Genomic DNA, 25,943 nt, shown 5'->3' on the forward strand with positions numbered 1-25,943 from the left:
GGTTGAACAAGTTTAGAAAATGTACAAACTACTTTTGAACTTTCCAATTTCCCACTGCATAACTTTTTGGAAACTTACCTTGCTGCATATTTCTTCATCCTTCACAGGCTACGGCAACATAGTTCCACGGACGGAGTGGGGCAAAATTGCAACGATATTTTACGCAATCATAGGAATGCCACTGTTCCTTCTGTATCTTTCCAACATAGGTAAGTTACTTGCATTCACGGCGCATTTTCCATTCCCAAAATGAAAGAAGAAACTTGCCGGAAAGTTCAAGCGGGATTAAACTGGTTCTAATTTTTCACCTTTTCGCTTGTTCGTGTTTTCTTTTTTTTTCTCGGTATCTGTTTTCAACGACGTGCTTCCTTCCGACGCTTCCGATCACCTTCCCCGAACACGATGTTCCCCTGCCAGGTGATATTCTGGCTAAATCGTTCAAATGGATCTACGCCAAGTTTTGTTTGTGCAGAGTATGTCCGGGTGTAGCCCGACGGCGTGCCCTCCGAGCCAGACGAAGAGCAAGGACTGAGGAACGTGACTGCCAGGTAAGTGCTGTCTGCATCAGAACGCAAAACATGGATTTCCCAGCCGACCGCAACACGGGCAATGCAAAGCAAACCGGAAGCAAAATCCTCTGCATGTGTAATGTGATGCCGAATAAACAATTTTATTAATTTCACTTCAACCGCTTACACCTGTCTGGCCTGACAGAAGCATATTTAGCACTGTTGCTTTTTCCACACCCTCTTCCGGCGGACAGCAACACGATGTGTACTGCGGCATTCTACTGAATAATGCTACCGGTCCGAGATTTACTGCTTTGTACGATGGGCATATGTTCAAGGGCAAGGGGCTATCGTTAGGAAATTTGGAAACTATTTTTCTGTAATGTCTATTTCTTATGTTCAAATTCAATGTTCAGATTACGGCTTTCGTCAGTATCATTTATTTCCGTATCGAACTTCTTAGATATACTTAGAATAAAATTGGTTGGACGTAAGAGTGTGAAACGATAGAGAAGACAACAGTGCCTCGTAGTTTAGTGTTCGAAACCTAAGTTAAAGCAAACAATCGACAAAATCACATCCAACCCCTTCTTGGGAAACTTCAGGTTTATCAAATGGCGACTACAATCATGTGTATAATACAACAACTGGACTACCTAGAACTAGAGGTTTACATCGCGGTTTGGTCGAGGTTAGGGGCCATCCATAAACCACGTTGTTGCGAGTGGCAACAAACGGAGGGGGGCTTTTCCGTTATTATAATATCGGGACCACTGACTGGGGTTCATGTAGATATTATAATTATCTTTTAAAACACGATTTATTAAGACTCAAGCTCATATATGTCGTGTCAAGGGACCCACTGGGTAGTAAAGATGCGTGGCTTTCGACCCTCTTAAAAGGAGGCTTCCGAGCCTCTTGGAAGGAGGCTTCCGAGCCTCTTAGAAAGAGGCTTCCGAGCCTCTTGGAAGAAGGCTTCCGAGCCTCTTGGAAGGAGGCCTCCGAGCCCCTTGGGAGGAGGCCTCCGAGCCTCTTGAAAGGAGGCTTCCGAGCCTCTTGGAAGGAGGCTTCCGAGCCTCTTGGAAGGAGGCTTCCGAGCATCTTGGAAGGAGGCTTCCGTGCCACTTGGAAGGACGCTTCCGAGCCTCTTGGAAGGCGGCTTCCGAGCCTCTTGGAAGGAGGCTTCCGAGCCTCTTGGAAGGAGGCTTCCGAGCCTCTTGGAAGGAGGCTTCCGAGCCTCTTGGAAGGAGGCTTCTGAGCCTCTTGGAAGGAGGCTTTCAGGCCTCTTGGAAGGAGGCCTGAGCCTCTTGGAAGGAGGCTTCTGAGCCTCTTGAATGGAGGCTTCCGAGCCACTTGGAAGGAGGCTTCCGAGCCTCTTGGAAGGAGGCTTGAGGCCTCTTGGAAGGAGGCTTGAGGCCTCTTGGAAGGAGGCTTCTGAGCCTCTTGGAAGGAGGCTTCTGAGCCTCTTGGAAGGAGGCTTCCAGGCCTCTTGGAAGGAGGCTTCCGGAGCCTCTTGGAAGGAGGCTTCTGAGCCTCTTGGAAGGAGGCTTCTGAGCCTCTTGGAAGGAGGCTTCTGAGCCTCTTGGAAGGAGGCTTCTGAGCCTCTTGGAAGGAGGCTTCCGAGCCTCTTGGAAGGAGGCTGAGGCCTCTTGGAAGGAGGCTTCCAAGCCTCTTGGAAGGAGGCTTCTGAGCCTCTTGGAGGAGGCTTCCGAGCCTCTTGGAAGGAGGCTTCTGAGGCCTCTTGGAAGGAGGCTTGAGCCTCTTGGAAGGAGGCTTCCAGGCCTCTTGGAGGAGGCTTCCAGGCCTCTTGGAAGGAGGCTTCTGAGCCTCTTGGAAGGAGGCTTGAGCCTCTTGGAAGGAGGCTTCCGAGCCTCTTGGAAGGAGGCTGAGCCTCTTGGAAGGAGGCTTCCGAGCCTCTTGGAAGGAGGCCTGAGCCTCTTGGAAGGAGGCTTGAGCCTCTTGGAAGGAGGCTTCTGAGCCTCTTGGAAGGAGGCTTCCAGGCCTCTTGGAAGGAGGCTCGAGCCTCTTGGAAGGAGGCTTCCGAGCCTCTTGGAAGGAGGCTTCTGAGCCTCTTGAAGGAGGCTCTGAGCCTCTTGGAAGGAGGCTTCCAGGCCTCTTGGAGGAGGCTCTGAGCCTCTTGGAAGGAGGCTTCCGGGCCTCTTGGAAGGAGGCTGAGCCTCTTGGAAGGAGGCTTCCGAGCCTCTTGGAAGGAGGCTTCCGAGCCTCTTGGAAGGAGGCTTCTGAGCCTCTTGGAGGAGGCTTCTGAGCCTCTTGGAAGGAGGCTTCTGAGCCTCTTGGAAGGAGGCTCTGAGCCTCTTGGAAGGAGGCTTCGAACCTCTTGGAAGGAGGCTTCCAAGACTATTGGAAGGAGGCTTCCAAGCCTTTTGGAAGGAGGCTACCGAGCCTCTTGGAAGAAGGCTTCCAATGTACTTGGACGAGGCTTCCAAGCCTCTTGGAAGGAGGCTTCCAAGCCTCTTGGAAGGAGGCTTCCAAGCCTCTTGGAAGGAGGCTTCCAAGCCTCTTGGAAGGAGGCTTCCAAGCCTCTTGGAAGGAGGCTTCCAAGCCTCTTGGAAGGAGGCTTCCAAGCCTCTTGGAAGGAGGCTTCCAAGCCTCTTGGAAGGAGGCTTCCAAGCCTCTTGGAAGGAGGCTTCCAAGCCTCTTGGAAGGAGGCTTCCGAACCTCTTGGAAGGAGGCTTCCGAACCTCTTGGTAGGAGGCTTCCGAGCCTCCTGAAAGGAGGCTTCTGAGCTTCTTGAAAGAATTCCGAGCCTCTTGAAAAGAGGCTTCCGAACCTATTGAAAAGAGTCTTCCAAACCTCTTGAAAGAGGCTTGAACCTCTTGAAAAGAGGCTTCGAACCTCTTGGAAAGTGGCTTCCAGGCCTCTTGAAAGGAGGCTTCCGATCCTCTTGAAAGGAGGCTCTCCGAGGCCTCTTGAAAGGAGGCTGAGCCTCTTGAAAGGAGGCTTCCGAGCCTCTTGGAAGGAGGCTTCCGAGCCTCTTGAAAGGAGGCTTCCGAGCCTCTTGAAAGGAGGCTTCCGAGCCTCTTGAAAGGAGGCTTCCGAGCCTCTTGAAAGGAGGCTTCCGAGCGTCTTAAAAAATCACTGCTGTAGCTGTTCAAAGGAGGCTTTGAAGCCTTTCGAAAGAAAGATTACGAGCTGCTTGGAAAGAGGCTTCCGAGACGCATATAAAGAGGCTTCCAAGCCACCTGCAACGAAGCTAGTGAGCTTTTTCATGTTTCTATTATGGAGGCTTCCGAACCTTCAGCTTCTAGATTTTAGTCACTCGACGTTTTGTCCTTCTGATATTTTATCCCACAGCTCTTCACACACTGTGCTAGTTGTGGTGGGTAGGGTTCAATAGGCTTTGATATACTGATCGCCATGCATATCATGTATAATACATAATTTGAGAACGAAAAATTACACATTTATCAAAAGTTTATCAATGAGTTTTTATTTTTATTGTTATACTAGGTACCCCCTGAAGCCAGCGAAGGTATTTTAAGAGGTATGCCTAGGTTGAGAACCGCGGATGTATGTGATTCAAAAGTTTAGATTTAAATTTTATATTTGACTAGATTTTGAATAATTATTAAATTGTATTAGATCAATAATTTTAAGTCTAATAACTTCCTTGTTGAGAACAGTTGTAGAGTAAGCTTTGAAAAATGCAGCCTTAGTTTCAAGAAATTTTCCAAAATTTCTAAAATAGAAGAGTTATTGTAGAGATTCTGGTCAAAATTTTGACGAATGTTTCATTAAAATTCAATAGCAATTCTCGTGGAAATGCAAATATTATGAACATGGGCATTCAAACGAGTCAAATAGTTTCCCAGTAGAACTGAAAAAAATCAATAGAATTCTTTAATTCAATTTAAAAATATTTACTGTAAAAACTTAAGTTAGTTCGTGGAAGTGCTTCTCAAAAATTTTGAGGGATTTAAGAAAATGAGAAGGATTTCCCTTGAAAATTTGAAATCTTATCTGTATTCATTCGAAAGAGAGAAATATCGGAGAAATTTCATTGGAAGATGGTAAAATTTAAAAATCATTTGGGAATGCCATGATGTTTTTCGAGGAAATTCGGAGAAGTATTTTGGAGAAATCCCGAGTTTCGGGGAGGTTCTCGCAATGTTTAGACTATTTTCTCATAAAGGTGCAAACCGCCATGCCGATCCATGTCGAAAACGCCACCAGTGGTTGATAATAAAACACTACATTATTTCTAGATAGTAAAGAAATCATACCTGGACTGTTTTATTTGTAAGTAAACGGGCACCAAAAAGCCTCAGTTCGACCCAGGCTACAAGTTTCGATTTGACACTCCCAGCCCCAACACAAATGCAATATCCTGGATCCTTCGGTTCGTTGCATCACACCATTGCTTCGAATGCAGAATGCAGTCGGAGTCAACATTGTTGTTTGTCTTGTCTGTTTCCAACTGGGCATGCCTCCGCTACCGCTGCTTATTGTTGGTCACGAGTCACGACAGGACAGGTGGTTTGTTTTAGAACACCACTGGCCGGATTTTTTCTGCTGTGTAATTGAAAATTTAAATTTATTTTGCACCGGCGTTCAGATTATGTTTCCGAAAGAGGATCCTTCGCCGAAGAACAATTTGCGTCCGTTCCTTTGCCATTTCGTTTTTGGATAACACAATACCCCATTTGACTGGGGCTGCGGTTGGTTGCTTCTCGTTTTGCACGAAATGCAAACCAGCAAACGTTAAAAAGCACTTTTGCTCTGCTGCAGCAGATCTGCATCGTTGTTCTCCTCCTTGACTCGGTAGTGATGGACTACTGTTGCTTGCACGTGACCTTCGGCTTGTGCAAGGCTAAGCGATCCCTCAGTTAACGAGTGGCGGTCATAAAAAGTGCAGTGTGAAATCCTGAGGGCATCTCGCTGATGGCGCATTGCATTGTCCATAACAATGCAGTTATGTGCCCATTGTGTAGGTTATTATGCACAAATATTTACATATTCTTTAATTACAATATCTATAGCAACTAAATAATGAAGATTCAAATGCCGGAAAATCACAGTAACGTGACTTTAAGGCCTCGTGGCTTAATAGCCTCACAATCCAGGATTATCAAAACTGCATCAATTCCAATTAATCAACACACGATTGAATTGGCCTTTTCTCTGCTCCTCACTATCTGCCCTTGACCATTAATCAAGCTGTAATGGCCATGTGAACTGAATGTTATTTCTTACTTCCCACACAGACACTCGACTACTGTTGTGGCGAAGACCGAGAAATTGCACAGACCAAGGACCTGCGTTGAATATCAACGACGATGAATCCATGCAAAGGTGTTGAAAGGAATAGCATTTCCCTATTTGCCATTGTTCCGTTGCTTTTCACAGCTGCACGTTTCGCACCCATCTCCATTGTAAGGCGGGCTGTTATTTCCGGAAACCAGTTTCCGCCACAACAGAAAAAAAAATCGGACGTCACGTTGCGCTTTCTGTTCAGCAGTGCACTGTTGCTTACGAAAATGCACACATTTTAATTTATGTTGCAAACGGTAACAATGGCGTGAGAAATGAAACCATCGAAGCACTGTGGAAGAATAGTGTGGAGAATCCAGTCATCGGTGCAGAATTCCCGGTAACGGGAAATTTGGGAACACAGTGACCGACCTGACAAATCACATGGTTCCATACGACTGCGATATAACAGTTAAAACTCAAATCAGGATGTATGCAAACGCGTGCATTCTATATTACATATACTTACTTGATACTTGATCGGCAACAGCTGACTTTGGCCAATTTGGCAGACACGCTAGTTCGAAAAAGAGGAACGGAATTGCTAACCGAAGTGAATCCAGATAAAATATTCTCTCCCGAGACAATCATGGAAATGTAGAGGTATACCCAGTCTCTGATAGCATCGAAAATAGGACCAACAAATTCTTCCTTCCTTCCGCAGGCACCTTCATTGACTGAACATAAATTACTTCCGAAACGTGTACATTGAAAATGGTTCGCCGAAATTCCGAAACCACATTCATTTGATTCTCTTTAAAAAAATTCGAATTGTACGGTCATAATAGTCATGCTCATGCTCATACGAGGGATCGTTATTAACTAATCATTAGTTTTTTTTTTCAGGTGGCATTTTCTAGTTACCCTCCGTGTACGCAATACTTTTCGCTCGAAGTCCCCGAAAGCTTTCCTGTCCGCCTCTTTTAACGTTCATTCTTCTTGACCGAAAAGATACACTGGTAGAGTCATAGTTTAAAACAATTTCGTTTCCGTCTGCATGTTGCGGGATTTAAGCTAGCTACATAATCCATAGAAAGCCTTTTTTGCAGTAGCACTTCGTGAAAAACGTCATTGTCACATGTCACAAGCTTTAACAAACAAATTCTTCAACAACTTCAAATACATCCCCATTAAGCACTACCTCAGCACCAACGCCACTAGGTCTCTATCTCTACCCGCAACCATGCACTTTTTTTGTTAGTGTTAATGGCTAAGTCTATCCTCGCCGTTTCCCTCTTCAATGGGACAAACGCCTCCACCACTGCCCTGCGATCGTTACTAATAAGATCGATGTGGCCCGCAAAACCCAAGAGCATATGCGATCGTATGATGATAGTGATGTTCCTCTGCACCCCAGATCTCCTAATCCTTTTTTTACACGGATTTCCAAATTTTGAACTGAAAACTTTTTGTTTACACGGAACGCATCCTCCGTGTAAAAAAAATCGGGTGTACTTGATTTCGATCCATCAAGCTTAGCACGTATCAGTCAAACCGGTTTCGCCGGAAAACCATGTCTGCCGCAGCTAATTTGTTTTCAATGAATCGTGCTTTGAAATCAATGAACAGATGATAAGTCTGCAAGTAGTACTGCCGAAATTTATTAAGGATCATCCGCAGGCTAAACATCTGATCCGTCGCTGATCGGCCCTCACGAGAACCTACCTGATATTCGCCAACGAGGCACTTCGATTTCAGTGGACTACAAGTTCAATCCATTGAACGCGCCAGAATTTTGAACCCAGAGTTCAGAAGGTGATCCCCTGCAATTGTCACACTAGTCTGTGCTCCTTCTTATAGATCGCGGATATATGCTACCCAACCAGCCCAGCTGGTAGACAGTTCTTCATCCTCCCATGTTTTTAATAATGTGGCGGATCGCCCAAGGCTGACTCGTCTCGGACACAGTCTTATGCCGCGCGTCATTGATACTCCCTTAAAACCTTTGCATATTTGTTCTACCTATGTTCTCCTGCGCCTCAGCTGTCACACTTCCTTCGTGCTGCCTTTTCCTTTTGCGGTGGGATCGTTTCTCTTATGTTCTTGTTACACTATTTTTTATTATCAGACTAAGACCGGAGTTGCCTGTGCAGTGCATAAAAGTCTTCTCCATTCAGCTCGGTCCATGGCTTCACGTCGCCAACCACGCAGTCTGCGGAGGGTCCGCAAGTTGTCCTCCACTTAATCGATTCATCTTTCTCGCTGTGCACCTCGCCTTCTTGTTCCCGTCGGATTGTTGTCGAGAACCATTTTCACCGGATTACTGTCCGATTTTCTGGCTACGTGCCCGGCCCACTGCAGTCTTCCGATTTTCGCGGTGTGAACGATGGATGGTTCTCCCAACAGCTGATGCAACTCGTGGTTCATTCGCCTCCTCCACGTACCGTCCGCCATCTGCACCCCAACATAGATGGTACGCAGCACTTTTCTTTCGAAAACTCCCAGTGTGTGTTGGTCTTCCACGAGCATCCCTGCCCTTCGGTTCAGAAAGGGGAATGGGCGCGTTCTGCCAGGTTGGTCGAGGCAGATTTCTATCGAGAACAAGTTTGATATGGACGTTCAAAAGTGCCTGAATGAAATATTAAGCTTGCGAGGATCGCTAGAAGGTGGGATGAAAGATCATTCGTCTATAATTTATTGTATGTAAAAGAAATTTATTAACAGCATAATATGTAGTTTAAAACGAAATTGTTATAAATTTTACAAATTATAAATCTTACTCGCGTACTTTGATGATCTTATCTGCACCCGTCGAACCATTCTGAACGGCCGTCGTGAGAATATCACCTTTGAATACCACTAATCCATGATTTCTCTTTTCTATTTTCATATATCAAATATTTAACAACACGAAAAAAAATTGAGAGGCGGTCCACAATAATTAAATGGATTTTCCACTCCCATGTGCCTTGGACTAAAACTGGCAAAAATGAATCGTAATTCCTGAGAAACAACACAGGTTATGTATAAATGAGTAGGCACCTAATACACTACTATCGTCAAGGTAAGAAATTTTTTCCTTTTTTTTAAAGCATATGTCTCAAACAATGTATTTAAACCCATCAACATGTCGGGACGGCATGTAAGACGAAGTGACATTGTACGAAACATTCTGCATAACTATGACTAAGGGATATTGAATATGTTTACATCTTTCGAATCAATATAACAGTATCTCAGTGGACAACATGATCTTTGTACGGTTCATGAAATACGTGAATGTTATTACGTAGAAAACATTAACTGACTAAAACAGATAACTTCATTCACCTATATTTATTGAAATAAAATGACAAGATGACATCAAGCAGATAAATCTACATACTTAAGACTGAGAAAATCGGAAAGAATAGATATCAATCAAACTCGTAAATATAATAGCTTTTGAACCAGTTCAACAGTGTCTATATGGACAACATGATCCTTGTACGGCTGGAGAATTGCTTCAAAAGTAATAAGCTTGTCTTTTTTATGTACCGAAGATTGAATACTATCTTATGTCTAATAAAAAAACTCTCGATTCAGTTTTTTTGATGAAGTATTGGGCAACATGCAGCATGCGAGTCGAAAAAACTGCTTCGGTAGATTTTGACCACCCATAATAACAATAGACATCTACATTACATTAAAAAAATGACAATATGTTTTGACATTGACAATAAAATGACAAAACTGACTTATGAAATCTTACGAAGTTTGTTACGAATAGACTCATTGACTATATAACATGAACGTAATTCCCTCTGATTCAGTTGCAACAGCGTCTTCTAGGACGACATGTTCCGTGTACGGCTGGCAAACTGCTTTGAAGGAATTATGCAACGAGATCATCAAAGGCCTGGCGCAGAGGTTTCTACTCTATTCAGAGTCCCGCCAGTAAACCTTCCAAAAAAAAAAACTCCCAGTGTGTGTTGGTCTTCCACGAGCATCGTCCAGGACTCCTGTATATAGTAAACTACCGGTCTTATAAGCGTTTTGTAGATATTCAGTTTGGTATGGCGGCGGCTATATTTGATCGGAGTGTTTTGCGGAGTCCAAAGTACGTACGATTTCCTGCCATGATGCGTCTCCGAATTTCTCTGCTGGTATCGTTATCGGAGGTCACCAGTGAGCTGAAGTACACGAATTCGATTAGCTTCGCTTTTCAGCCTGGTGAAGGCTTCCTCCATCCTCTCAAAGTTACGTGCCATAATCGGCGAAACCGAATAACTGGACGCAGCGCCGTAGCGTGTGGTTGGCCGGGTTGGCCCCCGCCAAGGGCGCCTGACCTTAGGGGGGCGCCAAAATCCAGAATTCCGCTATAGGAAATGATTAAAAATTATTAAAAAATTCACTGGTTCAAAGTGATACAAATTTAACCTTTTATTACGATTCTCTCGGGGACTCGTAATATAATCAATCATTTGATGTATTTCCGGAAGGCCCTGTTCCGTCAATAACTGATACAAGTTGTTACCGAATGGTATCACTTTGTGTATGGTGTTGGAATGCAGGGAAATAATTTGTCAAGTTAGTGTCTAATCGTAATTGTAGAACAGGCAAAGTGGGTGGCAAATGAATACGGTTATCAAAATTATATGCTCCAGAGTCTTCGATGAAGAAAGGAATAAAGTGATCAGTCGAGGTACGAGATACTGAGAACCTACAGCCAACTCGCATCTTTGAAGTTTATTCCATTCCTTCTGAATCTCAGAATTTGATGATAAGTGGTAAATCAGCCCATATAGTCAGTCCGATAGTTTGACGTTCGGGAAGTGGGAATCCATCTACGTGCGTGTGTGGTGATTGCGCCTTTTCGACGCCTCTCACCAACTGTAGATGTTATTAACACGCGACGACGAATCAGCGTCCTGTTGCTGGTAGTTTTAAGCGTGCCTAAGTGCGTTTGGTTATTGGTTTCCGGGGTTGACAACTGTTGGCCCTAGTTCTGCGAGACGACTTCCGTTGACCAAAGCTATCCGGTCGGCAGACGACTTCCAGTGAGCGGTGCGTAGTGAAGAAGCCGATCGTCCCCGAGCTTGGCAAGACCCGCCAAGTGAGAATCACTGAGGTTGCCAACATTCTGCCCAGAGGTGCCGGGACTCGTATTTCTGAAGGTACTTTCTCGCCCGGACCGACGGGTGGTACCACGCCACGAACTCCATTTTGTCATACGGAGTCCTGATAACGACAGCTATTGTTCGTCCCAGCTTTTCTCACGTATCGTGCCAACTAACGTCATGTTATCGGCTTCTGTCAACGGATGAAAATTCCGTAACTGACCTCGGCCATAAGATCGTCGAGAAGCAACACCTCGTGGACGCCGCCGGGTCATTCGACGACCATCTGACCAACGACCATCAAGCTACACGTCGCGCCAGTACCTAACGCCATCTGTAATAGTGCCACTGCTAACTGATCAAGCCATTGCCACACAGATAGAAAACTCCACTGAAATTTACGCTAAAAATCATGCACATAAATGGAACGCCATTATTAGCGTAATTCCATGTGGGATATAGCCTAAATGTATACAATATTTGACGTGAATCATCAATATTGCATGCAAGTTGTAAGCAAACTTGTTAGGAAGGGCACCATTTCAGCGTAGAAAAGTGTAAATTTCCACATTTCAAAATTTACACGTTGTTTACTTTTCATTATTTTTTTCTGTGCACTGTATCTCATTGCCGCCCATACCGCTGAATAAGCCAAAAAGGTAAAGTGTTATGAATAAAGTCATTGGGACCTGAGAGAAAGGAGGCATTTTGCGCCCACCCTGGAAGCTGCCGTTGGTCAGACCAGCAGCTTGGGGTCTAGGCTAGTCCCTTACTGGGAACTCCCGGGGTTATAACATTTCAATGTATCAGAACGTTGGCATGCTCCTTTAATTTGGGAATGTCTTTTTCATTATTTACTTGATGGAAAAGAAAGTGAAAGGAAAAGGAAGGAACATGAAATGCAAATGGAAAGGAGCATGAAACAAGCTTCTGGGGAAGGAGCCCCAGATAAAGACTTCAATAAGCCAAAGGCGATGCGTAAATCAAATACATATAATTTTTGTTCGCGACTTAAAAATTCAAACCTTTATCTGATAATAGATGTACGGAAGTACTTTGTGTGAATTTGAGATAAATTCGCTTATTTTATGGCGACAACTATATGCGATCGCATTTGATCCAATCTTTATAAACTGGTAATGCTTTTAGCGGGAAAGAGTATTCGAAATGATGGTATGCTGAATATGAGAATATGCATCGAGGGATTTCAGTAACGGCTAAATCAGATTAGGGAGAGGGGGGAGATCAGTAACCGACTTTCTTTAAAGTAGAAATTTATTGGTTCATCCAAAACAAACAGTGCTACCAAACTACCGTCAGACCCGCTTCAAAAATTCATATACCTTGACCTGAATAGGGCCGTTGGTTATTCTGGCCATCAATCAACCCACTCCGGAATTGTTTTGTTCTTGATACGACTTGGACCAATCGCTATTCTCACAATCAACCAATTCACTCCAAAGTTGAAGTTCATTGAATGATCAATAGTTTTTGCAAACCAAGCCACTCCGAAATTGAATTTTTCGGGCTAATGGTCATCCACTTCATATAAGGGTTCTTCTTGACGTGACTTTATTCGATAGCAATCAAAATCGAATAGCAAGCGAAAATTGAGAGCTATTTTATTTTCCTAATAAAATCCTTTTTATTTTGTCGTGAATGTCGTGAACACACTTCTGGATCTTTTTTTTTACTTGCATTAGTTTATTAAATCTTTCAGAAAATCGTTACTTCAGCGGATTTCTAGAAATGTTCTGGTCTTTTAATATCCTTTACTTTCTACCTATTGGAACATATGCAGGTTATAGAGGTTTTAGGAAGTCATAAAGCAAAAATTCAAAATTAAATCTCCCTGCTCATAGCACGTTTTTTTAAACATCTGAGTAAGGGGCGCCTAATAAAGGTTTCGCCAAGGGCGCTGGGAGTCCACGCTACGGCTCTGACTGGACGGCCTTCGTGAAAATCGTCTCATTCCCTGCCCTTCGTACTACTCCCTCCAAAGCGATATTGAATAGCAGACACGAAATACCATCACCTTGCCGTAACCCTCTGCGTGTTTCGAAGGGAATCGAGAACAGTGATGGGAAATGTCAAAAAAATGTCATGGCATTGCTATTACTAATTTCGTAATAACTTTTTCCAAAAGTCATTTACAGTTCGGATTTTTTGATCAACATGTAGTACTTAAAGGGTCCTAGAACTTTGTCGAACAGATCATAGTTCTAAATACAAAGTGTGAGCCATGAGAGCGAGATTAAAAAAATGTCACGGAATGTCATGACATTAATGTCATCTGACACTAATTCGGCTCTCACGCCGCCAATATCATATTTAGAGAAATTACCTATTAGAAAAAGTTTTCGGGTCATTTGAAGGCTACATGTTTATATGGAAAACATTATTGTAAATCACTTGTGAGAAAAGTTATTAGCAAGTTAGTCCCATGACATCGATATGACATTTCCCGTCACTGATTCGAGAATGCCCCTGAAACTCGAACTACGCACATCACCCTGTAACGATTGATTTTACCACCCTATTATAATTTGCTCACTGTCCATTCAAAAAATAAAATACAACATGAGCTTTCGGCATACTTGTGCTGCCACCTATCAGATACTAGGGTAACGCTGACGGTGTAATTTTCGCGTATAGGTATTGAGCTCCACTCATATAAGTTCACTCCTTCTACTCTACCAAACGACGGCAACCGATTTTATGTTCATCCGATGGGACTCTAGCAATATGGTTTGCACTGAGTAATCGAATGTATTATCTAAATTTTAAGTGGGGGTCTTTTGTACCTACCTGGAAATCACCCGAGTAGATTTTCTTTAATCCAAACAATGATTGGAAATTCTATACCCATAGGGGTACAATAGAATCCTGTATTGGATTATGGCGCCATTTGGACAGAGTGTTTAGTTCAATGCAGACGTACTCTAACGTGCAATTTGAAAGCTAAGTGAAGCCTAAAAGCGAATTTGGTAAATTGTTATCAACCAGTTCGCAGCATTTAATTCTAATAATAGTTAGATAGTTGTGAAAACATAGTAAGTGCAGATAATTCGTTGTGAAGAAATGATTGCTAATGAAAATTACTAGTCCTGTTTTAGAATTTCGTAGAAAACACGATAGTACAAAAGCACGTGTTCTTAGCGTAGGACTAGGGATTGGTAGATAATATCCCAATCCGCTTAGGTAAGCTATAATGATTATCCTTTTGTGAGAATCGACCTAATTATCCCGTTGAATAGGAATCCCTACTCAACGTGGGGTGCCTATGTGTACTCAGCGAAGGGACTGACCACACGTGCTGCCGTATCAAGTCGTTATCAGTCGAGTCGCCCAGGAGTCAGTTGGATCGAGCAGTGGTTCCACAACCGAATCAAGCCATTCGTCCGAGTCGTAAGTGAGGTGTTGCGTTTTCCACCCGTACGACCCATAACCACCCCCAAAGCTTCGTTGCCGAAGAGTACTCGCCCACCAACGTTTCGGTCGCCGCCTGAGAGGTTCATTTTTACGCACACGCGCCGGTCACTCGTGGAAATCTGCTTGACCGGAAGGCACTTTCGGTGCGGTTCACGCGTTCATTGGCGAACCATTTGAACTACGCGAGTACTCGTGAGCTCGAAATTGCTACGCGCGTCTTTTCTGGGACTTAGTGACTCACTGCTCGACCGTGTGACGGCAAGATCGGCTACAACCGAAACGAAATCACCACCCCATCTCGATGAGTCGTGGGAACTCCTCAACAAGAGCCACGCTTAGAATAGAATTGAGGTAGGATAGATAGTAAGATCGCCCATCCGTCAATTGTAAACCCCTAAAATGAGATGCACAATTAATATACCTGCTTTTGAGTTTGTTACTTCTAGATGCTTTGTTCAAATGGTGTTAGTTTTAATTATAATATTTGATCGGTTTGATGAATGATATTTTTCCATTTGGTCCAAAGGGTTCCCAATTTATTTGCTTCGGGTTTGGGTAGTTGAAGTGAACGAGAGTGTTTGAACCACTTGACTCGCCTAAGGATAAGGGTCTCAGCCGGACTCAAACGTACGTCAGCAGCCTCCCTAGTACTGGGAGTGGCGCTTAAGCTGCTGAACGGTTGTAAGGACATACTTCTTCGTTACAACCCGATCCATCGTCGCCTTGATCAACCGTGTCAGTTTATCCGGAAATCCGTGTTCGTGCATTAGCTGTCATAACTGGTCCTGATCGATTGTATCATATGCGGCTTTGAAGTCGATAAGTAGATGATGTATGGGCACATTGTATTCGTAATAATTCTGCGACACCTGACGTACGGCGAACACCTGGTCTGTGGTAAAGCGTTCACCCATAAATCCCGCCTGGTACTGCCACACGAACTCTCTTGCAATTGGTGTTAGTCGGCGGCATACAATTTGGGAGAGTACCTTGTAGGCGGCGTTCAGCAAGGTGATTGCGCGGTAGTTGCTACAATCCAGCATATCACCCTTTTTGTAGATGGGACACACGACACATTCCATACACTCCTGCGCCAGAAACTCATCCTTTCAAACCTAGGTGCCCAGTGCAGTGCTCTAGCCAGTGCCTCACCACCGTGTTCAAATAGCTTTCCTGGTAGTTGGTCAACTCCAGGAGGTTCGCTGTTTTCAGCTGGCCGATCTCCTCCTGGATTTCCTGGAGATTCGGAGCTGGAAGTCGTATGTCCTACACGCGTGCTCCCAGGTTCATTGCCATACCGCCACAGTTGTCTGCCCCATCGCCATTCAGGGACTCTTCGTAGTGCTGCCGCCACCTTTGGATCCCCTCACGCTCGTTCGTAAGAAGGTTCCCGTTTATACCCTTACATATATTGGGCTGTGGCACGTGGCTTTACGAGAACGGTTTAACTTCTCACAGAATTTTCGTGCGTTAATAGCTCGGTACAGTTGCTCCGTTTCTTCGCGGTCTTGATCTTCATGCTGGCGCTTTTTCCTCCGAAAAATCGAGTTTTGTCTGTTCCGCGCCCGTTCCGTTGGGAATGCCACTTCCAGCTGCTGCGCGTAGTCTTGGCCTAGTCTGGCGTCTTGTAGCCGCCCAATATTTAGCCGCGGCGGACGACTCCAACGCGTGTTGCACACCGTCGAGAGTTTTGAGCGCATATATACTGCAACGAGGTAGTAGTCGGATTACATATTCGCACTGCGGACGTTCGTGATGTCGGAGAAGAATTTACCGTCGATTAGAACGTGGTCGATTTGTTTTTCCGTTTCTTGATTAGGCGAGTTCCATGTGGCCTCGTGGATATTCTTGCGGTGGAAGAAAGTGCTTCGGACTACCATTCCGCGGGAGGCTGTAAAGTTTATGCATCGTTGGCTGTTGTCGTTCGATATGGTATGCAGACTATCCGGTCCGATGACCGGTCTATATATTTCCTTTTGACATCCCGCAGTGGCCATCCATCGTATGTCTGCTCTAGCTGTGCATAGAATATGAACATGAACATGTGCATGATGCTATAGTTGAAGAAACGGCCTGTTATCTTCAGCTTGTACATCCTTGCGTTGATTGGCTGCCACCAAATCACGCGTTGGCGCATCTTGCCCAACACTATGAAGCCGGTTCCCAGCTCGTTGGAGATGCCAACAGATTTGGTAGAAGGTAGTCGCTCGATGCCCGCTTTTCCACACTTTCTGTCCTGTCCAGCAGATTTCCTGCAGTGCTACAATGTCGAAGTTGCGGGGATGTAATTCATCGTAGATTATCCTGTCGCAACCTGCGAAGTCTAGCGACTTGCAGTTCCATGATCCAAAGGTTCCATTCGTGATCCTTTATTCGTAGACTGCTTATTGGATCAGCGCAAACCTCATGTCTCGTCGGAGGGCCGTCGTGTCAGGTCTGTTTAGCGTGTCACAAGGACTTGGGCTTGTACGCTTTGAAGGGCCCACTGTCAAACCCCACCCCATCGTAGACAGGCACAACAACTCGCAAATGGCCTGGGGAGGGATCGTCAAGCGCTCGGACATAGTTCCTGCTGCCCCTTGTTACACTATAACGTTTTCTATTGCATCAGGTACTGGCCACAAACATACGACTTCAATCAGTCAACATTTTTCTCGTCCGTCACTCGCTGACACCAACCATTTCGTTGACTTCGCTATGCAGTGCCCAACACTTCCTGCGCTGTTGTAATCGCAGATTCGTAGATATTTTCTCACAATCTGTTGACGTCGCCAGATCCGTTGGTATTTCCTATCTGCTCGTTGAGCTTCTGGCGCAATTGTTCAACAACCTCTCCAACCACCAAGCATTGGATATCATTGTTCCGTTATTTCGTGAATTCGTAACGCTGGATAGACGAACCAAAATTTTGCAACTACAAGGAAGTGATCCGAATCAATATTCGGGCCTCGTAAGCCCCCGTACATCTTTAAATGCTGATCCAAAAATTCATTGGCGTAACAAGCACCGATGTCTAGGAAGGGGAGGGGGGCTCTATAGCTTCTTCATCCTAATGTAAGTTTTCTGTAGATTTCGAATGGAATCCTCCAGGAACTTCGACGTGAATATTTCAGGAAATCTGACGGGAATATTGCAGGAGTTCCGACAGGAATGTTCCAGAGATTCCGTCGGAAATCCGCCAAGAATTCCAACGTGAATGTTCCAGGGATTGATTCCGTATGAAATGTTTCAGGGATGTAAAGGCAAATCGACGAAGGATTCCGAAGCAATCTGTCGAGGAATTCCGATGCAAATCATCGAGGGATTTCGAATTAATCCTACATATATTCCGAAAAGAATCCTCCAGCGATTCCGAAGGGAATCCTCCAGGGACGTTAGAGCAAATCGTTGAGGGATTCCGAAGCAAATCGTCGAATGATTCCGAAGTAAATCGTGGAAGGGATTCCAACCGATTTCGAAACAAACCTTTGAGAGATTCCGAGGCGAAACGTTGAGAGACAACGAATTAAATCTTCAAGGGACTTCGAAGCAAATCGTCGAAGGATTCTGAAACAAACCTTCAAAGAATTCCAAGGCAAATCTCCGAACGATTCCGGAACAAATTTTCGAACGGTTCGTTATTTACGCCAATGCCAAAATTATTTATCAGATCGCTCACTACAGGTGAACTATCAGAATTCAGAATTTTTTACACATAGCTAAGTTTGCCATTTTAAGGTGTTTTTATGAGATATTGCGAAAAAAGATTCGGCTGCCGGTGGGACTTGAACCCATTAAGTGCACTGACGTATTACCAATTATACAGTAGCTGCCCTTGCGAGAAGTTGTTCCATAACCAGCTAATAACGATGGGATATCAGTCAATCCCCTGTATCCATCGAATCTGCTTTGGTAACATTTCACTCCCTTTTCTCTCAACCCAACTATGTGTATCAGAATTGAACAACACTCGGTTGTGTTTTAATCACAAACTTGTGCTTCTATTTGTCGTATTAAGGTCACTCCTGGCGGAATCCAAGTGTCAAAGTGCTCGCGTTTTCGGTGGCACACCACTCGATACGGAAGCAACGCACAACTGTCCTTTTTATTTTTTCACGCATGCTGCGATGCAGCAAAACTAAATCAACAAAAATTACAGTTGTGCATTGCTTCCGAATCGAGTGGTGTGTCCCCGAAAACGCGAGCACTTTGAAGCTTGGATTCCGTCAGGAGTGACCTTAAGGCGGGTTTGCTTCTGCAACGCTTGCTCGCTTGCTCGAGGCTCGCTTGCCACCGAGCGTCCGACCAGCTGCGGTGTGTGATACTGCAGGGTATCATCGTTTTTTTTTTCTTGATTGATGACTTGTGAGGGCAGTCAGATTTCTACTTTTTTTTTGAAAAGATGTTTACTTTTGATACACATATTTAAGTTTGCCATTTTAATGTGTTTTAATGAGATATTGCGAAAAGTAGTTTATTCTTCTTCTTTTTATATGGCTCTACCTTCCGATAGGAACTCAGCTTTCTTTTCAACTTGGTTGCAAGGTTAAATGGAGGTGGTTACCTGTAAGAGCTGGTATTCCCCAAGGCGGCATATATTGCATAACATTATTACTTCTAACTTACCTGATTTACCATCAGGGTATCCAAATCGTTGTTTGCGGTTTACACGGGCCTTTCTGCCAAAGAACGAAGCCATCGTGTTATTTGTAGTATGCCGAGAACATCGTATATTTGAAACCTTCCAGAAGACATATTGTTACAATTGTTACAAAGAATTAATTGGTCTAGAGACGTTGAATATTTAGGACTCATGCTTGTTTAAGAATCTACTTTAAAAAAGGACATTGAGGGCATTCACGCCAAATCTTCTTCTTCTTATTGGCATTACATCCCCACACTGGGACAGAACCGCCTCGCAGCTTAGTGTTTATTAAGCACTAAGATGTAACAAGATGTAACAAATAGGCTTCATTCGATTCGACTCAATTTTCCATCACTTTTAAAAATTACAGGTCGTCATTACTATGGAGCTTGCATTGAACGCAATTTTTCAAGAAAAAGTTGGATGTAAAATTAGAGGCTATGAAATGCCAATAGTTCCATGGCGTGTACTCCTTGAACTTTTTGTTAAGTTTAGTTTGAGTTAAAAACTTTGTAATTTCCACATGGTTCAGATAAATCAGTGGAAAACTCGTAACTGTCAAAGGCAATTGAATAAGGATGATATTGTTAATCAAACACGGAACATCCAGAAAATAAAATTAGTTTCAAAATATCTGCAAGCGAAAAGCCAAAACTGCCCCACAAACCAGGAACTTTCCGTTGCCATTAGCTGATCCTGTGTATACCGTTTTATGTCGACTGTTTTTCGAAGAAATTTTCAATATTCAATCTGTAAATATCTACATACAAATTGTTTCAATGCAGTCGCTCGATGTAAACGTAGTTATATAAACGTCTTTTTTTCATAAATGGTTTTTTAATATTAATAATTGTTATTATAATACTTTGGACTGTTTTTAAAAGGAAGACATGTATCTTAACCTTGAATATTGAAACTCATTTTGGTCGACTAATATAACTAGAAGATAAGATTCAATTTGCATGCTAGTCACTTCAGTCAAAATAAACTGATTCAATCACCGTTTCATTATTTTGAATTAGAAAAGTTTACAAAAAGAATGTTTTGCCCCAAAACTTCGAGCAATAAACCATTATGCAAAAGGAAGCTAACGTTCCGTTCGCACGCGTTGTGGCGGCGTGGCGAAATGAAACAAAGTGCGACAATAAATTTTTATTCCCGGTATTATTTTTCAACGAAATTTACTCTTTTTACCCTTATTTTCTTTTTCACGCCATTTTCCCATGATTGCGCAACTCATACCGACTTCAATTCCACCGCCACCGCCTCCGTCGTCATCAATCAGTCGGAACTGGGTGATAACGGGTTCGACACTGCCACCATCACCACCTCCAACGTGGAGGACGAAATCGAGGAAGAAATCACTGCCGAGACGAACACTGTAACCGTTCCAATTACAATTTGTATAATGATAATGATCGGGTGAGTAATTGAAGTGCTTTTCCTTGAAGGATTCCTATTTTTGCGAAACGCTCGCCTACCGGGGGCCGCCGAAATTCAAATCAATCTACTTTATTACTTTTTTTCTCCAAACGCATTTTTCTATTTCAGATATATATTTTTCGGTGCTCGGCTATTCGCAGACTGGGAAAATTGGGATATTCTAGATGGAAGCTATTTCTGCTTCATTTCACTCAGCAGCATAGGATTCGGAGACATAGTACCTGGTGCTTCGGTAAGTACATTTTTTAAGTTTGTAATGTAAATAAAAGGAAGGCCAAGTTCATCTCCAGTGCTGAATTTGTTGATTGGAAACAAAGAAAAACAACGAAGCCGTACGTATTAACTTTAAACTCTTTGTCATTGTTGATGGAAACAAAGAAAAACAACGAAGCCGTACGTATTAACTAAGTCAATCGTTGTGTATGTTACTGTAACTGGAATAAAAAGCACTCTTGGGGAAAACGAGCCTTTGAGGTTTCTACAGCAAATTGGGATCTGATGTTTAACTAAAAACCATGCGAAAAGCATCAAACAAAATAGTCCCAAAACACTTAAAACACCTAGCAATCTCAAAAGTATACAAGGATGTCAAAATCACTATTTCTCTTTCTAAAATCTAGGCAGTTTCTAAAAATTTAAACTATTTGTCATTGCCAATTATTTTCTATTTACTTACTATTGAAGAAAACAATATTTAAGAGGGTACCATTCATCATCATCACAATTTAAAACTACCTTCAACACAAGACGGTAAACATAAGCAATCAATAAATGATTATTACTATTGATTTGCAAATCTTTCTTCCTTAAGTCATATCTAGGAAAAAATAACATGCTAGGAACATACTCACAATATGCATGCTGATGCTACAGTTACATCACACAACTGAAAATCAAAATTTGCATCTCCAAAATTGTAAGGTGACATATTATAATGAGAAGAGTCGCCTTAAGGCGTTCCCAATTCGTTTTTGTACAGAGATCTGATTTCATTGCGTTTTGCATTTTGGAATCTCACCTTTACACAGAGCTCTAATCAGTCAGAGGGTTTAGCAGATCCACCAAATTCGTATACGCTTATTTCCTAATTCATCAGCGCTCTGGAGCATTTATCCACAATTCCAAGAAGGGCAATTCTCCAGAATTCCTAAAATCTTTGTTGCATAATGAATTTTCCAGAATTTTGGGAAAAAGTATTTCGTAGGTAGCGGTTTCCTAAAATGGCAGCAGAAGGATTTCCTAGATTGACACTAGTTAAGTAAAATGTGTTCGCTATTATTTCTTGCTCTTTTGTGTATGAAATTGTTCAATTGTGGTTTTACCATTGCCTGAAATGCTATGCTGATCACCTCATCGCATCCCCTGAAGGCATCTTACTTCAAAATGTCTGTCAGCAGTGGTAAAATCAGATGTCTTTAAAAGATAGCATAACCTGAAAATCAAATTGTAGGAGGGGGATGGCTTCTGAATTGTGTTTGATTATGCAAGAATTATGTTTCTGTCCGACTTTTTGTCTCGCGTTGTTAAAACATAATGATTCAGAATCTTTTCATTTTTAAGCTTTTTCTAGCAAGTAAAATAATGAGCGCAATAGATCGTTTTCCAATTTATACGAATATTTAGAAAAGACCTCAACATAATGGCATAAATTCTTTTGATTTTATGATACATGTGAGAACATTTCACGCATCAAAATGAAAAAGTTGTTTGTTCTATTTATTACTGCTGGGTGCAAATAATACATTATACGCGTATATTTTGTACTAGTTTATTTGTGGACGCAATAGCGCCCGTGGCAAGTGTTTTTTTTTGCAATTTTTAAGAGTGGTAGATTCTTTTCTGCATTAAAAAAAAATCTTTCAACGTCTGTTGTCTGTGATTTTTTGTATCAAATGCTGTGTCTGGTTGTCTAAGGTTGTCACAGGTTTTGTTTTCTGCATCTGATAGTAAAAAGGAATTTAAGGGTCAAATATTTTATTTTTTCCCCGCGTGCTGCGTCTGGTTGGCTAGTCACCGGACAGACAAACAGGGCTATTATATATATGATAATTACAGCCACAAACAGTATTTTTAGACAGAATTTAGACAGAATTAAAAAACATGATAAAATAATTACTATGTCTGAAACTTGATTATGCATATGTACAACATGTGATAGATTTAGTTCGGGAAAGGTATTGGAGGGTAACCGCCTCTTCGGTGGGGTTTGATCCCACGACCCCAGTTCGCATGACAGGTGCTTTCCCTACTAAGCTACGAAGGACCTCCGTCGTCCACCGCAGCTTAGCGGGTACTGATGACCCCACCCGAAGGGGCGGTTACCCTCCAATACCTTTTCCGAACTAAATCTATCACATGTTGTACATATGCATAATCAAGTTTCAGACATAGTAGGGGAGAACGGCCCAAAATGCACCCCTGGGGCAAAATGGCCTCTCATAAAATCACTCATATAATCTGTTGTAGCACGTTTATGAACCATATTACCATTACAATTCACAATTAGTTATCCATCATTGAGCTCCAATGGAAAAATTTAGCAAAATCCCTTCATATTCACTCAAATTTAACGATTTGCTATTCTTCCACCACATCCGTAAAATTCTAGTTCAATCCATTAAGAAAAAACAAACAACCATGCGTTCACCATCATTTTACATGCAATTGAGTCATTTTAGACCACCATTCGGGCGTTTTGCCTCAGGCCTATTTTTGAAACATTTTTTAAATGCGTTAGAAAGTTATGAAAACCTTATTGTTTTGAATAGGAGATCATTGTAAAATGTAGCTGGGTTTGTAAATTTTGCACCTATACGTTGAAATGGTGGGGTATTTTTGTTTGTATGGGCGAAAACATCGAAAAAGCTTAAGGGGTGCATTTTGGACCGTTCTCCCCTAATTAATTTCCACACGGGTGGCTTAATACCCGGCATATAGGCAATTAACTTTGAATGTACTGAACTCGAGTGGCGACCCTTTCTTCGCTTGTGTGGTCGGGTTGGGATCTGACGACCAAACTGGCACAACCTCACATAACCCTACTTCATTGAGCGCCGTTGCTGATGAAGCACGCAGAAATATAGTTTGTTCTCTTAACAAAATTCGGATCAAACTCGGCAAACATGTTTGTTATCTGAGGGCTTACAAACATTTTTGTTGAATTCAACCCGAATTTATTGTTAACAATCCTGATAGTTATCGCCAGAAATCGAAATGACAGTTCATTCAACAATCAATTTTGTTACATCAACAATCCGGTTTGTTGATTGAACAATATGTTTATTTTGACACTTGTCCTCCAGATGTTTTGTTTTCATTTCTTGTGAATAAAAAATGCAGTTTTCATACCTGTTTTTAATCAATATATTTTTTATTAACATTTTTGTACAAATCGGTCACTAATTTATGTATACATAAAATGATCCTTTTCTCCATTTTTTTTTTGTTCCACGAATAACGCCTGCAGCGATGCGTAATCCGTGGCTTGTTCTCCACTAGAATACATTTTTTTTATACTTATTGTCACTCCTAAACAAGGATGTTAACGATCATTCAGTAATTTGCGTTCGATCATTTAGTAGTTTGTCAATAACACATTCCAGAAGTTGAATTTCAAAATATGTTGTATGGTGGACTTCTAGTGCGAAGGTTTTTCTACAACTTTGCCTAATGGTTCGTTATTAGAATTCAACTAATAACGGAGTTAGAGCACTAATTGCAGTAACTTAAACTAAACGATTGGAATTTTGTTATCATTTAGTCTAAGTAACTGAAACTAAAGCTATAACTCCGTTACTAGTGGAAGTCAAACAACGAACCATTAGGCAGAGTTGTAGAAAAACCTTCGCACTAGAAGTCCACCATACAACACATTTTGAAATTCAGCTTCTGGAATGTGTTGTTGGCAAACTACTAAATGATCGAACTGCTTTTTTGTTGTAGCTTACGAAAAACCTAGAATAATGAGCATGAATAAAACTTACTATTAAGCACAATAATTCCACAGGATTCTTCTTTTAGTTTGATGAAACATCCAAGGATGAAACTAATTTCTCTAGCACTACACTGTGAATTTTTTTTACAAGTTTCAAAAAACTTCTTCATTTTCAACAAACTAGATTGTTAACTCGACCTTAAATATAGTGGATCAAACAATACGTACTTATTGATGTGACAAAAATTGTTTGTTGGTTTGACAAAAATAGTTAGTTGCATATGACAAACTTTTTTATTAAAACAACCAATCACAAATTCTATGCGTGAGCAAGTGTGTAGGAGCCGGACAATACTAAATACTCATCCTACTTGGTTGACATGTCTCGCGCTTAGTTTCATAGGGGCGTAACTGTATTGATCGATTTCGCTTAATCGATTTTATATTTTATCAATAACTCAATTGTTTCAAAAGCTACTCCGTGATTATTGAGTCTGGTGCAAGATACAATCATCCTTTATCACACCAAGCCATTAAATCGTCGACAAACTAGCGCAATTCGGTACAATAATTAAAAGAAAACATCGGATCAATACAGTTACGCCTCTATGAAACTAAGCGCGAGATGTGTACAAAAATAAATTTGAGAGAGTTAGTTCTAAAAATGTATTGCGAGAGATCGGCTGGTACCTGATGCTGGGAATTTGGTTTCATCAGTACCCGCTAAGCTGCGGTGGACGACGGAGGTCCTTCGTAGCTTAGTAGGGAAAGCACCTGTCATGTGAACTGGGGTCGTGGGATCAAACCCCACCGAAGGGGCGGTTACCCTCCAATACCTTTTCCGAACTAAATCTATCACATGTTGTACATATGCATAATCAATCAAGTTTCAGACATAGTAATTAATTTCCACACCGGGTGGCTTAATACCCGGCATATAGGCAATTAACTTTGAATGTAATGATAAAATACTTTTTATTAGCTTTTCTTATTCAAAATCTGCAAAATCTAATTTTTATTTCAAGGCATAGAACATGATTGTAAGATCCACCACTCCAGCACATGTCATGCCTGCACTTTTATCAATTTGCAAGGCGAATAATGGTAGAGAAATGCAAATGGCTGTGTTTGCTCACTAAAGGAAACTTACTAACTAATGTAAATATTGATCTACAATTTAATTTGTAATATTTTAAAAAGTTGTTAATACCAGCGATTTACAATTAAATGCGTTTGATGCAGAAATGACAAGGAATGAGAATGACCAGTTTCGTAGGTGACAAGCCTCATGTTGGAAGGGTTGAAAATAAATCATGCATAACACTAGAGAACGTATTGAGCAAAAAACCTAAAAAATACGGTGTTTTTTTAGCGCTTTTGTTCATGACTTATAATTACCCCCTAGACCTGTCATGCCCAATGATGACATTATGCGACTGATGAGTCCAGTAAAACAGAGGAATTTAGCTATTCGAAGGCAGGTGTCGAACTTACCCCAATTGGTGACATAATATTGTTGAGCTACATGTGGGTGTTTATAATTAGAAAAGATAACTATTTTTTACAACATATACAAAATGATGTTCAATTATGGATCAGAGATGGATTACTTACTGAAGATCAACAAATAATTGTCAAAAAAGCTTATACACCGATACCAAAATTTTAGATAACTCATCTCGGCAATGGTG

At 42.1% G+C, this 25,943-nt stretch overlaps 1 protein-coding gene across 5 annotated transcripts in view; it reads left to right on the forward strand.

The window, feature by feature from the left end:
* The window catches only part of LOC134219137 (potassium channel subfamily K member 18), a 185,978-nt gene that overhangs the window by 127,680 nt on the left and 32,355 nt on the right, over positions 1-25,943 (forward strand). For all 5 annotated transcript variants that reach the window (XR_009981493.1, XM_062697836.1, XM_062697835.1 and 2 more), the window contains 4 exons: positions 108-209; positions 418-548; positions 20,161-20,297; positions 20,427-20,550. Coding sequence is in view for 4 of the 5 variants with exons in the window: in XM_062697836.1 (XP_062553820.1) it covers positions 108-209; positions 418-548; positions 20,161-20,297; positions 20,427-20,550 (494 nt within the window). In the remaining variant the exon portion in view is untranslated. The remainder of the gene's footprint in view (positions 1-107; positions 210-417; positions 549-20,160; positions 20,298-20,426; positions 20,551-25,943) is intronic.

This window comes from Armigeres subalbatus, chromosome 3, assembly GCF_024139115.2.
Source record: "Armigeres subalbatus isolate Guangzhou_Male chromosome 3, GZ_Asu_2, whole genome shotgun sequence".
Classification (NCBI taxonomy): Eukaryota; Metazoa; Arthropoda; class Insecta; order Diptera; family Culicidae; genus Armigeres; species Armigeres subalbatus.